The following is a 16,283-nucleotide window of genomic DNA, read 5'->3' as shown; positions in this document are numbered from 1 at the left end:
TGGCCCACAATATTAATATCAACTTGTTTTAAATGTAAAAAAACCTTGGGTCTGGCGGCTATGATATGAGGCAATGCCAGACCACAGAACCTTACATCTGACAAGTATGCCAAACCCACACCCAGGTCTGGCAAACTTGGTAGACTCGCACCTGGATCTGACACCAAACATAGTTGCCAAACCTGTTTGTTTTAAATGTAAAAAAAATATAAAAATTATAGAGAATGTTTTAAGCTCTTTGAATCTAGATCCAAGTGATTTGAGTCTAATAGTCATACCAGACCCAAACAGCTCGGGTCTGGCGGCCATGGTCTGGGGCACTGTCAGACCACACAACCTTGCATCTGATAGGTATGCCACACCCACACCCAGGTCTGGTAAACTCGCGTTTGTATCTTGCAACTATGTCAGATTCGCGTCTAGATTTGATACCAAATATGGTTGCCAGACCCAAAATTTTTAGACTTAACATTGTTGTTAGACCAAAAAACCTTGGATCTAACATTATATCCAAACCTAAAATGCTTGAGTTTGACAACTGATATTTGAGTCAAACATACAACAAATAAACAATGATATTTATAAAGATATATATAAAAAAAACTCCAACAATCAATTACCTACGGTAATTCGATTATATGCACATTGATCTAGACAACGAATGATGAGATTCACGCATCTCCTAAATAACACTGGTTCTATCCACTTGTTAAGATGTGTGAAACACGTACCAACATTTTTTCAAAAAAAAAACTGAAAAAACAACACTACTCTATAAGACTTTTCTGGAGCTATAGTAAAAACATGCTCGGGGTCGACTCCCACAGTGTGTGAAATCTGCAAGCAATTGAGAGAGATGACATGACACTAACCTAACACCATAAAGGATTGTAATTATGAATCTGAAATTCTTAAAAGCCATACGCTAAGGCACAGTACACAGTACATGCAGAGGGCCTTGCCAGATTGCAGGAGGTTGAGTGCCCCTTGCTCGAAAGTCATGGCTACATAAATTTCTAAGCTAAGCCTGCAGTATTGAAGAGATTCCCAATAACATGAATAGATTCATCCGATAATTGCATGCGATGATCAGCATGTGCATGGAATAGGGTTTTTAAAAAATGAACAGTATTATATTGCAAATAGTGAACGTCAAACCCATTAATAATCTAAGCCGGCGACAGAGTTGGGTTATTTGATCAACTGGTGGGTTACTAAATTAACTTGTAAATTAAGTTAAATTATTTTCAGATCAATTTATATGTGGATTTTGAGTTTCTTTCCATTGGGTTTCACACAAGCAATCCATTTTCGAAGATGCAACAAGTAATCCTGAAATATCAGAAGTTCATAGCTCCGGCTTCCAAGGGCCACTCCAATAATGGAGAGGGGCCATGTATTATTTATGTTAACAGCCGCAAAAGGGATACAATGTTGACAGGAGTTACATTATTGAGAATCTTATGCAAGAGATCTATGATTATGAAGGCAAGAAAGAATCAAACTTATACGCACATTAAATAAGCTGCAAAAGTATGTCTTGTGTTTGTGTGTTTATATATATATATATATATATATTCATGGTGCCCAGAGCATTAGCACTGAAGAGAAGTAAGACAATAAATGGAGACAATGATAGATTCAGAGTATTTAAGAAAGTTTCTTTGCTCAAGCTACTGCGCAAGAACATGTGGGAGGAGGGGGTTGTGTGGCTTGATCTGCATCAATCATGATTCATGGACATGAAGCAAGAACCATCGGCCTGTAATTTGACCAGGGGACCATGGCTGCGTTTATCCATGCAATCTAAACTCGGATTCTAAAACCCACATGAAGAGAGATGTTATTTTCACATAAAAAAAATGCAGCTGTGCTAGTGATTCCGTGGCTGATGATGATGTTGCTGCACAAATTAATACTTTGTTTTTGTATTTGTAATTATGTTTGAGTGTATTTAGTTTAGACTAAAACTAGGTAACTTCGCAGGTAGAAAAATCAATAATCATAATTCCATCACTTGGATAATATTTATAATGGATATATAAAGTTTTAAATACTGGTATAACCATAACCGTATCAGTAGAAAAATCAATAATTATAACCTAACAATTACTCATTGTATAAAGATTTTGAATAATCATATTCAAATTATCAAACTTTATATATATAAAAAATAAATTAATCATCTATTTTATTTTTTCACTTATAAATTCAAATTTAATGAGCCCAAAACCTCTTTTAAAAAGCTCAAGAAATCATTTGGACATGGGCTATCAAGCTTGGGCCTAATATATAGCCCGTGTCCAAGATAAATAGACTTGGTTATGGTAGCCCGAATTCAGCATTCAAGGAGAATGGGCTCAGGCGTGATAGCTCGAGCCTAAGTTGGGTGTACGCTCAAGACAAGTGCACATCCAGCTGGGCATGCTACCCAGCTTGGTATTGGACGTGCACCCTGTGATATTCTATTTCTAGAGTGTATTTGTTTGGGATTTAATCTGCTTTTTAAAACTGTTTTTTATATTAAATTGATGATTTTTAGATAATTTTTTATGATTTTAATATATTAATGTTAAAAATATATACAAATATTATTTTTAATTAAAAATCACTTTTAAAATATATAATGTAACCGCCACCCAAAATAAATTCCCTATATTAACATTTATGATTGTATTATACATTCTATGATATTGAGTGGATGAAATCAAAGCTCCATAAGTTTTCTTCTACTCCCGGTTCTTGTTTCAGCTTCATTTCTAGCTTTGCCCGTCTCCTTTTCTCTTAGAAACAAGATTTCTTGATTTTTTCCTTATAAGATGCCAAATTCTCATTTAAGTCGGTCCATATTGATACGAGAAGAATACAATTTTTTGTTTTCCTTTTTCTTTTTTTCTGAAAAATACTTGTATGTGAAGAGATCGAAGACACGAGTCATTGTACCATTTAACGTTTCAATCCCGCTCGAGGATGGAAAGTGGAGCCCAGCCCGTATTATATCGGGCTAAAGGTGCAAAACTATGGCCCAAAATGGATACCCTGGTTGCATATTGATTCTCGGCCAATTTCTTAGCCCATACCCAACCCTATGCATAGTAAAAATATTTTTAAAAAAATTAAAATTAAAATTTTATTTTATTTTTAGAATATTTTGATGTGCTAATATTAAAAATAATTTTTAAAAATAAAAAATAATTATTTTAATGTATTTTTAAACTAAAAACACTTTAAAAAACAAATATTATCGTACTCTAAACACTTTCTAGGTTGTAACCAGAGTCCGTTTATGTTAAGTGTAAATTGAATAATAATTCAAGGCTGCTACTCATAGTTTTGGCAAGGATCACTGTTCACTTTAAACCGGACCAACACGAGCATGATGACAACAAATACTTAGGGCCTGTTTAGGATTGTGATAACAGTGGCGGTTCAAAGTGCTTTTCGCTTAAAAATAAATCAAAATAATTTTTTTTTAAAAAAAAAATTATTTTTTGACATTAGCACATCAAAACGATCTCAAAACATAATTTTTTTTTATTTTAAACAAAAATAAAATTCAAAATTTTTAAGTGCGTTCCCAAACACACTTTTAATACTCCATTTGATCCTTAATTTGGTTTTCCAGCCATGAATTGAATAAAGCAAGCTTACTCCAAGGAGTTAATCATGGTTTCGGCTCCATCGCCATGATTGAAAGAGTGGAGGCCGTGTTGTGTTGTTGACACCAGTTCTAATCATTAAAGCCTCTCTCTCCTCCTAAACACTCTAATTGTCATTAGTCCATTAATTCTGTTAACACAAAACAATTAAATTTCACTATAAAAAACTTGACCATTCTGGATAAGGTAAATATTTTCTTGTTTTTATTTTCTCCTCGATATTATTATATGCTATGACTTTGGCATGCAAGAAGAGATACATCGGCCACACAAAACACTACTAGAGCACGAAGATTATCAGGGGCCTCGACAAATTATTATTTGTGACGAAGAACATTATTATATTTGCATGACAACATGATTACTTGGAACATAAATTATATTCCATCAGTAAGCGTGATAGTCACACAATTTACATCCTTGTACCATATTCTCTGGTGATGGAGTAGCTTGGTGGAAAAACTAATTAGGGTTTTACTTTCTTGGGTTAATTATATGGCCACCAACCTCGAGTAACTAAATTATGACAGATTATTATATTATATCGAACCATCATGTAATTTCTTTATCGTTCTTTGATTATGGGAGCATACCATAAAGAGAGGGGAGAATGTGTGCCGGTCCAAAATTATTTCCTTCTAATGGAAATGATTACCTTCGTACATACATTGTAGTTCCTTACCAAAGCTATTAAATTAGTCTAATATAGTTTATTTATTGAAGGTTACCAGTTCGAGTTTTACAAATCTCAAAATCACTAGAGACTTACATGGTTATTAACTTCAGGGCCCATGAGATTAGTTGAGGTACGTGTAAACTGACCCAGACATTCACGTTAATAAAAAAAAAATCACGTCTAACCCATAACCCATAGATCGATTCAAAATTTAGATTATGAGTTGAATGAATTAACCCGAGTCAACTCAATTTAAATCAAATTTTAGATTAGTGGATTGACTAATCAAGTTAAGTAAGGTTTAATATCTATATCCTTTACGAAAGATTGTTCTAGCAACAAAATTTTCCGTAGAGGAAGAAAAACACTTGTAGCTTGTAACTTTCTTTGATTAATGAACACAATGCATGCTCTAGTTTCCTATCCCTTCTTGAAGCTTTCTATATTTTCTTTTTTCTATAATTATTTTTTACAGTGTGTATGAAGGCTGGAAACTCTTTATACCACAATTGCAATCCTTAATTCTCAATTCTTAATGCTTTTCTAGTTTTCATGCTTTCATTGCTTGTTTATTGTACCATATTTGTGGCATTTCTGCAGATTTCCATTATCTTGACAACGATTTTGTGTTATTACACTGGGTAGTTATATATGTTTGGTAAGGTGGTCTATCCACTATCAACAATTTCTTCTCTGGGTAGTTATATATTTGTGGCATTTCTGTTTTTTTTACTTAAAATTAAATTTTTTTTATGTTTCAAATATATGCCGATATCAAAAATAATTTTTTTTAAAATAAAAAAATATTATTTTTATGTATTTCTAAGTGAAAAACAGTTTTAACTATAACCGTAATGATACTCCAACTCTTTATATCATGTCGGGTGATGTATACAGATTCTACTTATAGGGGAGAGATTTTTTTTTTCAATTTATCTAATCTAAGGAGTGGATTGCTCAAGTTTTTAGAATGAGGTCTATCTTAGAAATGATATATAGCTGGAAATTAGCATGCAACATGTATAAATGGAAAATTTACTTAATGTCTCTATGAGCAGTCTCTGTGATTTGGTTGGTCGACTGAGAGATCGTGACGGAAGGCACCCATCACGGAGACTTGAATATAGAATAGACACCACGACTGTCCTGATTCTATAACAGACGTAGATGTAGCCATTTTATGTCATAGGTTTAACCAACCTCGATTGTTTTAATAAGTACTGGATTATTGCTCGCCTTACGTGTGTCTCGTGGGTTAGATTATTTTTCTGTATAAAAAAATATTTATATTTTATTAATTTATTTTTTATTTGACAAAAAAAACTACATGAGCATTGACTTAAATAATTTAAGTTGCGTCCTTAATACAAAAGTTAATTCAAATAGCACAAGAGTATATTTCCAAATAATTAAATTGATTTCACTTGCAACACGTTATAACAATTTATTAATTTTAAGGAGTATAATTCAATCGGTCAGATTTTAGATTTATTCTCTAGAAATCATCAATTCGAGTCCCATGAATTTTAAGACCATTGAAGTTTTACATGATCGCTAACTTTAAAATTCGTGGGATTAGTTGGAATACACGCAAGTTAGTCTGAACATTTATATTAATAAAAAAAATTACTGAACAGATTGATATTATAATATGACAACATAAAATAACAGTATAGACATTGTAAAAGCCAAATAAACTTTTAATATTTTTTAGTCATTGAATTAAATAATGGATTCCTAATCCATTGCTAATTGTCTCTTGACATTCATCGTTCGCTTATTAACATATAATATGAGATTAATTTTTTTATGTTTAAATATGGTTATTAACTTCATGACTCGTAGAATTAGTCGAGGTACATACAAGTTTGCCCGAGCATCTACGTTAATAAAAAAGATTATTACTAAACATATTGATATTATAATATCACAACAGAAAATAACACTATAAACATGGTAGGAGCCAAACAAGCTCTAATATTGGATGAACGTCTTCTAACCTATATCTTGAGAATCACTCTCAAGCACAATCCAAACACAGCCTAACCTGACTAGTTTTTCTTTAATTAAGAGTATAGTTTAAATTCTGATGAAAGGGAAGAGTATGGTTTATCCACATCGCCCACCATATTCTATATTCCCATTGAATAAAGTAGAAGCATATAAATTATAGTATATTACATTTTCCCACAGAGGAAACAGCAACCATCGTTTTCCATAATAATGCCGTTGCTTTCCCTTTGCTTTCTCTTTTCATTAAAACACAGCACATCTGCACTGCACTCTGCACTCTCCCGAAACCCCAACTCTGAACTCACTCTCTACTTTACTTCTGATCTCAACAAGAATTTTAAGATTTTTTCAATCACTATCGCTTCTTAATTCTGTCTGCATTCAATTATCCTCTGATTTACTCTCTCTCTGAAATCTTTAAGATTTTCAATTTCTGTTCAAAAACCTTTCCTTTTGTTTCTCTCTCTATATAAATGTAAAATTATGCACCAAAACATTATTTTTTATATGTGCGTGTTTGATTTGTGAGAAAATATTGAAGAAAAGAAGGGAAAGTTTGAGTCTTTTCAAGTGAGCACAAATGGGGTTTGTCAAGTGTGGGGTGTTTTTTGTCTCGGTGGCGGTTCTCATGGCTTCCTTTTCTGTTTCTTACACTGACCCTAATGATGGTAAACCATTTTCTTTTCTGGGTTCATGTTTTTTTGGCTGTCATGTTTTTTGTTGGTTTCTCCTCCTTGTTTTTTTGGATGTTTTGCCTCATAATGCTCTGTTTGTTTCTGAAGTTTTGATATTTTATTTGATTTGCCTTGTCAGTTGCTTGGCTTTCATTTGCTTGCGACATCTGTACATCTATGCTTCTTATTTTATTTTTTTTGAAATATTACCGTGATTTGCTTATTAATGCTCTCCTTCTTCTTCTTCCTTTAATCATTTGTGTTTATGGGAACATGTTAAAGAATGACTTAAATTTGTGCTACTGAATTTTATACTTTGTTGGTAACTAGACAGAGTTTGTTCATGCCATCTAATTTACTTGCCTAATATTCCTTATTATGATAATTCTTGACCCAACTCTATTTTATCCTTGCTTGATTAATGATAGTGTCACATATGGTTTTATTTTTATTTAATTTTTGTGAGTCTCGATTGCTTCGGCTTGTTAAATAATCTCTGACTCAGTATATATATGTTTCATTTCTTTCTTTCTTCTTTTTTATCCAGTGACTGCAATGAATAGCTTGTTTGTTAGCTTGCAATATCCGCAGTTGATTGGTTGGGTTGCTATGGGAGGAGACCCATGTTCAGATGCATGGCAAGGAGTTGGTTGTGTATTCTCAAACATAACCTCATTGTATGTTCTATTTGTATCATTCTTTCTTTATTTATTTAATTTCAATTAGTAAATTTCTACTCAACTCAGTAATCGAATCTTTTTTCTTACAGAACACTAAATGGCTTGAATTTAGGGGGAACCTTGAACAACGATTTCAATAAATTTACATCAATCATAGATATGTAAGTGCATTGGTCACGTCTATGTAATTATGAAATTGGTGGGGAAGATTAGTTTGGCGACATAATTTTCTCAATCAAACCTGTTTATGGATCATGATGTTTTCATGATTGTTGTTTCTCTTTTAGTTCATAGGAATAGTATTGATGAGTTTTACCTTAAAAAGTTTGAAGAGGGTGGTTAATGACCAGAATCATCCGGGATGATTTTAAGAATTGACGAGTTGGCAATGGTTAAGTTCATGATATATGCAGTTTGTAAATGGAAGTTTTGAAGCCCCTGTTGTTAAAGACTTATGGTACTTTCTATCACTTTTTTGTTGCAGAGATGTTAGTGATAATCATATTGGAGGGGATATTCCATCGGCGTTACCCTCTACCTTGAGGAACTTGTGCGTAAACTTCAACCTTGCTTTTATCACCAGTTTAACAAACCAGTTCTAGAAAATTATTGTTATTTGTCAATGCTGCTATTCCTTTCCTAACATGTACATTTCCTTGAGGAAATAATTTGTGTGGCTTCTTTTCCTATTCCAGTTCTCTTGCTCGCAATCAGTTCACTGGAAGAATTCCAGATACTTTAAACTCATTAGGTCAACTGTTAGACTTGTATGTTCACACAAAAAACTTCTTAATTGTTTTATACTGTGGAATTGCCCTACCTTTACATTATGTTTGTTCATCTGAAATCCACTTTTATTCTCCTCAGATCTTTCCACAATAATCAGCTAATTGGAGGAATACCAGATGTCTTTCAACAAATGACAAGTTTGTCAAATTTGTAAGTATTTCAAGTTCAATCCATTATTCTTGTTGAAAATAGAAATTGCCAGATTTTATTTTTAATCATCCATTTTGGTTCAGGGATCTGTCTGGTAATAATTTGAGTGATCAGCTGCCTCCTTCAATGGGAACTTTGTCTTCTCTCAGCACATTGTGAGGCTCTCATAGAGTACTTGGCTTCTTGCTAATACTGCAACAGATTATAGTTACTTGATGTATACATAATTTTTGTTTTGCAGGCATTTGCAGAACAATAGACTTACTGGGACCCTTAATGTCCTGCAGGATCTTCCCCTCGAGTATCTGTAACTTTCTTGCCACCTTTCTGACCCCTAGTGTTCTTTTGGTTTTTAAGTCTTTTAATTGGCAATTCTTTCAAGGATTCAATTTTTATGCTATTTTCTTTGTACATTAATTTTTCTCTCTTTTTTTTTTTTTTTTTGGGGGGGGGGGGGGGGTGTTATGTATAATCAAGTGGTGAAAGAAACAAACACAGAGGACTCAAATCTATACTCTGTTTGATTCACTACTTGATCCTGCATCAGTGAGGCAGCAATGCCCTAGTTGGTTTATATGATGTGCTGACCTTTTCCTCAACAACTGACATGCTATCCCTTTGTTTCTGCATAGGAATGTGGAGAACAATCTATTTTCTGGGCCTATTCCGGAGAAGCTGCTGGATATTCCAAATTTCAGGTGAAGGACAAACTATCTGTTAGTATATTTTACACCTAAATTTATCAGATATACATGTGCATTTATGGAGAAAAGAATGTACAAGACTTATGGTTAGATCATAAAGAAAGGGAGAAAGCCATTGGGATCTAGAGAGAACATGTCCACATCCAAAGACAAAAAAATCTCATTAGCCAAATTGTGCATGTCATAGTAATTGTTGATGCTATATATTCTGAAGTTATTTGGAAGGTTGATGGATGATTTTCCATGCCTGTTCATTTGGCATTTTCAATTTGTATGGTATAATCTTTATTTTTTATCTGCTTGTAATGGTAGCATGTATTTTGCAGAAAAGATGGAAATCCCTTCAATACATCTATCATTCCTTCTCCACCACCTGCCATCTCTCCATTTCCAAGCTTGCCACCTGTTGCAGAAGCACCTCAGAAGCAGGCAAATGGTCCTTCTGCCTCAGTAACACTAAAGTCTGGAAGATCAAAAGGATTTTTTGCATCTAAGAGGGTCATTTGGATTGCTGTTATAGGGGTAGTTGTTATTATTATCATACTGGGATTATGTCTTTTAATGTCAACATGCTGCAAAGGAAGGAAAGCAAATGAAGAAGACAATGAGAGGCACAATGTTAGTGTATATAAGAGCCATATAGATGAGCCCATCAGTAAATCTTCATTTGAACGAAACAATCAAGAGAAAGGTAACTATCATTGCAGGTTGTTGGTCAAAATTACTAAAATTTTCCACTCTCTTTTGTGTCCTTTTGCCTGAGAAGAGGTCCTTTGAGCAGTTACCAAAGAATCAACCGTAAAGCTGCAAGATCAATATGGACAAGAAGCCAGAAGGCAGGAAGCATATCCAAAGGCACAGGGTGAACAGGATATTGATTTGAAGAGAATGGCTGCATATTCAAAGCAAAAGATGGATCATGGGATAAACATGACAAGCATGGATGCAAATTTTATGCCACTGCAGCCGCTGCCCCCACCTCCCCCAAGCCTTCCTATTGGCAATGTCATTGCAAATCCAATTGGGCATGCAGCTCATGAAAAGAGTCATTCAACCGGGACTCTGAGCTCACATTTTCCAAGGATTTTCACCATTGCTACACTTCAGCAGTACTCAAACAGCTTTTCAGAAGAAAATTTTGTTGGTGAAGGGACACTTGGCAGTGTTTACAGGGCTGAGCTTCCTAGTGGAAAAGTAAGATTCTCTTCTCTAGCATTGAGCTGATTTTGGGAATGCCATGTGTCATTCATGTGATTTCACAAGCCTTCCCATGTCAGTGTTATAGCATTGCATGCCCTTAAATTGAGTTGGTTCTGAACTTATTTGTGCTTCCTACTTGAACTTTATGTCTGTGCTCATGTTATACTGTCATTTGTCTTCATTTATTATAAACTCTGTCAGTGTAAGATTCTCTTCTTTTCCTTGGTCTTAAGCTAAATTTTGTATCATATTTTGCTAGGATACTTTCATGGCCAAGCAATTACATGCAATTCAAAGTGTGAAGAACTTTAACTTAAAATGTTTAGAGAATTCTTCAGGATTTTTCAGCACTTTCACAGTGTGCAAGTTTAATCCATTTTCTTACTCTTGTGCAATTCTTTTATGTCTGTCTCATGGACGGCCATGAGTGGCCTGATTTGCATAGGATGGCTAGAGCCTGACATCTGATTTCTATTTATTGACCCTCTTTTTTTTTTGGTTTCTGTTATCTTTGTTAGCTACTGGCAGTCAAGAAGCTAAACAGTGGAGCTTCCAAGCAACAGACTGATGAGGAATTTCTTCAACTAGTTTCTAGCATATCGAAAACTCAACATGATAATATCGTGGAGTTTGTGGGATACTGTAATGAGCATGGGCAACGGTTACTTGTTTATGAGTATTGCAAAAATGGGACATTGTATGATGCATTGCATGCGGATGATGAAATCCATAGGAAATTCTCATGGAATGCACGTGTCCGGCTGGCACTAGGAGCTGCTAGAGCCCTCCAGTAAGTAGAGCTACCAACTAACTAAACCCGAGGACCATTATTTGAATGACTTGTAATTAGATACTCAGTTAAAACTGTAAGATTAGATAGTTAAAACTGTAAGATCATATTAGGCCAGATGATCAATACATTGTCTTTGTTGCGTTTCTTATCTTGGTGGCCTAAGGGATTCCTAGATGTCTCACAAGTCCATTACATCCTTCATTTTGGCTTGCATGATTATGAAACAGAGGTCATTTGCCTCCAATCTTTAGTCATTAGTCAAACTGACTGTCTTTTTACTTTTCTTTTTGGTAAGGTATCTGCATGAGGTTTGTCAACCACCTATTGTGCACTGGAATTTTAAATCTTCCAACATTCTCCTTGATGATAAGCTAGTAGCTCGTGTCTCAGACTGTGGCCTGGCTCCTCTGAAATCATCTGGCTTTGCAACTGAGGTAATATTTTTGTTCTATGGTCTAAAAATCTAGATCTGAAACTTTGCTACTGTATCATCTGATTCTCTGTTTGTTAAGATTTCAAGTGGGCAAGTTTGCAGGATTACGGAAATTAAATTAATAGCATAAAGGTGCTAAAATTGATTATTAAACTTGATGAATTTTTCTTAATCCAGTGCTAATAAAAAATGATTTATTACTTTAAGCCTTAATTGATGTGTCCACTTCAAGCTGCAAAGTTTGACTTTGGTTGTCGTTATTTGTAATTTGTTGCTGATGTTGAAGAACATGCCTTTCAGTTATCAGGGCGCGTCCTCAGTGCTCATGGTTATGGGGCTCCAGAGCTTGAGTTGGGAAGTTATACTAGCAAGAGTGATGTATATAGCTTTGGAGTTGTGATGCTAGAGCTCCTCACCGGTAGAAAATCTTATGACAGGTTACTGATCTCTTGAAAGGAGACTTCCATATTGATCAAGAATCAAATTGAGCTCACTAGTTATTTGTTTTCAGCTAATGTTGTGCTCTCACTGAAAACCTGTAGGTCATTGAGTCGAGGGGAGCAATCTCTGGTTAGATGGGCAATTCATCAGCTTCATGATATAGATGCACTTTCTAGGATGGTTGACCCCTCTATAAAGGGGGCATGTCCTGTGAAGTCTTTATCACGTTTTGCTGATATAATATCTAGATGTGTGCAGGCAAGTTTCCCTCTCCTTTGCGGATGGATTTTTTTTTCTTGGCGTATTATCTATAATTGAGTTACATGTTTCTGGAATGGTGAGTTGTGGATCCGGGAGCATTGTACTGGATATGTCAGTGTTGGACCAAGAACAGCAGGCCTTTAAATTATCTGGATTAGATTCTTTTATATGGACTGATTTTCAGAAGTGTGTTGGGGGGGAAATTATTTACTATTTGTACTTTGATTATCAATATTAATTTTCAACAACAGAAGAAGCCAAACATGTAAATATGAGCTCCTGTGGCATTGTAGAAGACACCTTTTTCATGCGTAGAAGACACCTTTTCATGCGCGGGGAAAGTGCCTCTTGTAGAGGAATTCGGATGTGGTGAAAGGATCGAATGAGGGAGTCAGGGAGCATGCCACACTATGAAAACTGAAGTTTTAACACTTACCTGGCTTTATTACTGGCATTTTTGCTTGATTTTAACAAAAAAATTTCATTTTAGCATTTCTTTGCTTATCTAGCGGGACAAGTAACCTTTTTGAACATTGATTTTCTTCTTCTGTATGCAGTGGGAGCCCGAATTCAGGCCACTTATGTCTGAAATCGTTCAGGATCTTTTATGTATGTTATAGAGGAGGACCTCAAAAGTCAAGCTTATTAGAAAATGGCCAGGCCAAGATTTTTGCGAGGTGGGATCGCTTTGGAGGACCGTGTTTCTTATGTTAAGCAGCATAATATTGTCTTTCATATGCTAAAATCCTACTTGGGAAGAATTTTCGAAGTAACTTAGCTACCAGTTTTTCCTAGGTTTTCATTGTTCATTTTAGTTACTAGAAAGGTGTTGGTATATAGTCATTATCAAAATTCTGTTGAATATTACTTTCTAATGTAATCGCTTCTTGATTTCTTGATTATATTTAACAACATTGAGCAGCATTTTGAATCAATTTTGTATGTCATTTTCACACGTCAGGTCATTTGTTAGGCTTGATGGCAGCCCACTTCATGTCTTTTCTATTAGCTCGAGAGCCAGTCGTTAACTTGAAACCGTGTGCTCATCTCCATAATTGGATCCAGTGGATGGTGAGGGGTCTCTCTAAGTTCTTTCCCTTTTATTTTCAGAAGTGCCGCCTTTCTGTAATTATAATGACCAGATATGCTTCAGCTTTTTCACAACAGAGCAGCAGTAATCAAGTGCAAGTGTGATTTTTAATAAAGAAATAAAAATATTGTAAAAGGGCAAAGGCCGGGGACAGAAATTCTTTAGATTTTATGGGTGCTAAGTTGCTGGTGAGCCTGAGATGTCGGCCGGCTCCCTGACAGTCAAATACTATTCTTTTGCTTTATCATATTTAATTTCCAAATCAGTGTCCATACAAAATAACCTAACATGTCGACAATTAGAAGTTCAATGCCATGCACATGAATAAATTATTCGCGCCCATCAATAAATTGCCCTTAAGGAGACTCCCAATGATTAAAGACTTCAATAATTCAGTTCAATCTTAGGTTTTAAATTGCAGGTTTACTGCGTGCAACTTTCTTTCTCATTGCAGGGATTTTTGAGCTAATTTTCATACTATGGTTGATCCAAAACATGTTTTTAACCGCATCACCGTACACTTCTAAACAAACTCTAATTTTTTTGGGACCAGATCTTTATCAGATCCTATTGAACTGAAAATAAAAGAAAAAACAAAAAAGAAAGGCGCAGATTATTTTACGAGACATATTCGGTAAGGGATCAAAGTTTGTAAGATAATTTTACAACAACTAAACTAACCAATTGTTGCCTTAATTTTGACATAGACTTCCATGTCCACGTTGAAGTCAGCTTACTATTCAATGCCCAGTGGAGGGGGTAGAGGGCCAGAAGCTAATCAACTGGGGTATGAATGTGACGGTCTTATCATTACTGTACTCTTTATCTGCTGCTGTTCATGCTGGAGATGTTCATACCCAAGATGGATAGAGCTCATGGGATTATATGGATCTCCTTCACAGGTCATTATCTCATAGGAAAAAGGGAAAGGTTACAATGTAGCGTCACATGTGCTTCTGGGGACGGATGATCTTGTATCACAAGTGTTGTTATGCTCGAGACATTCGCCTATGCCCCCAGAATCCAAATGGTTCGAGCAACCCCACATCCAGAAAAGTTCTTCACGCCCACTATGCTCTGTTTTCTTTCCCTCTGTTTTCATTTACCTTTTGACCAGCTCTAGCTTTTACCCTCTCCTTTTCTGTTCTTAAACAGGGAGAGTCGTTTATGCCATCGTCTGATAAAAGTTATAGAGGTTGCATGTTTATGTATTTATATACGGTGATGAGCAAAATAACCAAATTATCTGGAAATAAAAATTAATTCAGAAAACAACATGAGATATCAAATAAAAAAACCAATTAGAAGACTTAAAAAAAAATCAATTTCGGTTTAGTTTTAATTACAAATTTAAAAAATAAAAAAAACTTAACTAAACTATTTTCTTATATAAAACTAAAAAAATCGAGATTTATTTATTAAGATATAGATAATATTTGAGATTATAGTAAATGTTGCTTTTTAAAGTGTTTTTTATTTAAAAATTCATTAAAATAATATGTTTTTTTTAAATTATTATTTATATCATCATATCAAAACGATTCAGAAATAAAATAAATTTTTTTAAAAAAATTAAAAACATTGTTGGCCGCAAAAACAAAGACAACCAAACCAAATTAAACTACTTGGTATGAACTTGTTTGTTCCTTTTAGTTCAGTTTGATTTATTTAAACAAAAAAACATTTTGTTGGGTTGGATTTTTTTTATTCAAATCAAACTACACAAACAGATGATCAACCTTACTATATACGATACCTTTCAAGAAATTGAAAGGCTTTTATCCAATCACTCACGCTCACACCAAGTTGGTTATGAAAATTACAATTGAAAGAGAAATGTGTAAAACTTTTTTCTATCAAGGGAGTGATGCTAGATTTGGAGCTTAGAACCACGTACCAGAATTGAAAAAAGGAAAATGATTTATCAGCCTATGCTTGTGATAGAAACCGAGGTTTATATATATATATAAAATTTGTAGTTTTAGATTGTTTTAATGTATTAATATTAAAAAATAAAAAAAAATATTAAAAATACATGATATGAATTTTTTTTTTGTTTGATATTTTTTAAAAAATATATTTTAAAAACTTTCCGCTGCCAAAATATCAAACAAAGAAAAAGCTTCATATCATGCATCCATATATTCCTGTTTGTTTTAGTATTTCAAAAATATTTTTTAAAAAATTTGAAATTTTTTAAATTTTTTTCTTTGCTTGAAATTAATATTTTTTTATATTTTCAGATCATTTTGATGTGCTGATGTCAAAAATAATTTTAAAAAAATAAAAAATATATTATTTTAATATATTTTTAAATAAAAAATATTTTAAAAAATAACTATAATCATAATTTATAACACGTTTTTTTTTGTTCAAAATTGAAAAAAAAAAGGAAGAATTATAAAGACATGTCAAGCACTTGGATTATTTTAGTACCAACTATATCTGGTCTGTACAGTTTCGTTTGCCAACCATGATTGAACTGTGTGCAATCTATGATCATTAATGTAATCTACACTTGCAACTTCACACGCATTAATGATTCTTCACATCCCAAATAGAAAATTCTGAAAAACAATCCGAATCCATACTCCAACTTTTGTGCACAGTTATTCATTGTGATCTAATTATATTTTTTAAAACATTTTAATTTTTTTTAGTTTTAAATTAATTTTTAGTATTTTTAAATCGTTTTTATATGTTAATGTTAAAAATAAATT

The 16,283-nt window shown here is 33.8% G+C and overlaps 1 protein-coding gene across 5 annotated transcripts; it reads left to right on the top strand.

Moving 5' to 3' along the window:
- Positions 1–6,436: 6,436 nt before the first annotated feature.
- LOC7485574 (protein STRUBBELIG-RECEPTOR FAMILY 3) lies at positions 6,437–13,867 on the top strand. Of its 5 annotated transcripts, XR_002984553.2 has the most exons (17): positions 6,437–7,016; positions 7,570–7,699; positions 7,792–7,863; positions 8,187–8,252; positions 8,398–8,469; positions 8,570–8,641; positions 8,725–8,796; positions 8,883–8,948; positions 9,274–9,339; positions 9,672–10,036; positions 10,127–10,539; positions 11,064–11,335; positions 11,634–11,772; positions 12,072–12,208; positions 12,314–12,470; positions 13,031–13,150; positions 13,435–13,867. XR_002984553.2 is itself a non-coding variant. In XM_002316605.4 (16 exons), exons 1-16 carry the CDS (start codon positions 6,929–6,931, stop codon positions 13,091–13,093), a joined length of 2,250 nt encoding a protein of 749 aa, XP_002316641.2. In that variant the 5' UTR covers positions 6,438–6,928; the 3' UTR covers positions 13,094–13,408. The 5 variants fall into 5 exon arrangements, 4 of the variants coding, with proteins under 4 accessions (XP_024467212.1, XP_024467211.1, XP_024467213.1 ...); XM_002316605.4 differs by lacking the exon at positions 13,435–13,867 and having other exon boundaries at positions 6,438–7,016; positions 13,031–13,408; XM_024611444.2 differs by lacking the exons at positions 7,792–7,863; positions 13,435–13,867 and having other exon boundaries at positions 13,031–13,408.
- Positions 13,868–16,283: the final 2,416 nt, after the last annotated feature.

Source organism: Populus trichocarpa, chromosome 11, assembly GCF_000002775.5.
Source record: "Populus trichocarpa isolate Nisqually-1 chromosome 11, P.trichocarpa_v4.1, whole genome shotgun sequence".
Taxonomy (NCBI): domain Eukaryota; kingdom Viridiplantae; phylum Streptophyta; class Magnoliopsida; order Malpighiales; family Salicaceae; genus Populus; species Populus trichocarpa.
The sequence above is the reverse complement of the archived record's forward strand: the minus strand, read 5'-3'. Positions and strand labels throughout refer to the sequence as shown.

What these genes read in the sequence shown, in the direction of transcription:
- LOC7485574 (XM_002316605.4), top strand. Translation starts at nt 6,929, where the DNA reads ATGGGGTTTGTCAAGTGTGGGGTGTTTTTTGTCTCGGTGGCGGTTCTC. An exon ending in TTACACTGACCCTAATGATG is followed by an intron (nt 7,017 to 7,569) that starts GTAAACCATTTT and finishes TTTTTTATCCAG; the next exon opens with TGACTGCAATGAATAGCTTG. An exon ending in CCCTCTACCTTGAGGAACTT is followed by an intron (nt 8,253 to 8,397) that starts GTGCGTAAACTT and finishes TTCCTATTCCAG; the next exon opens with TTCTCTTGCTCGCAATCAGT.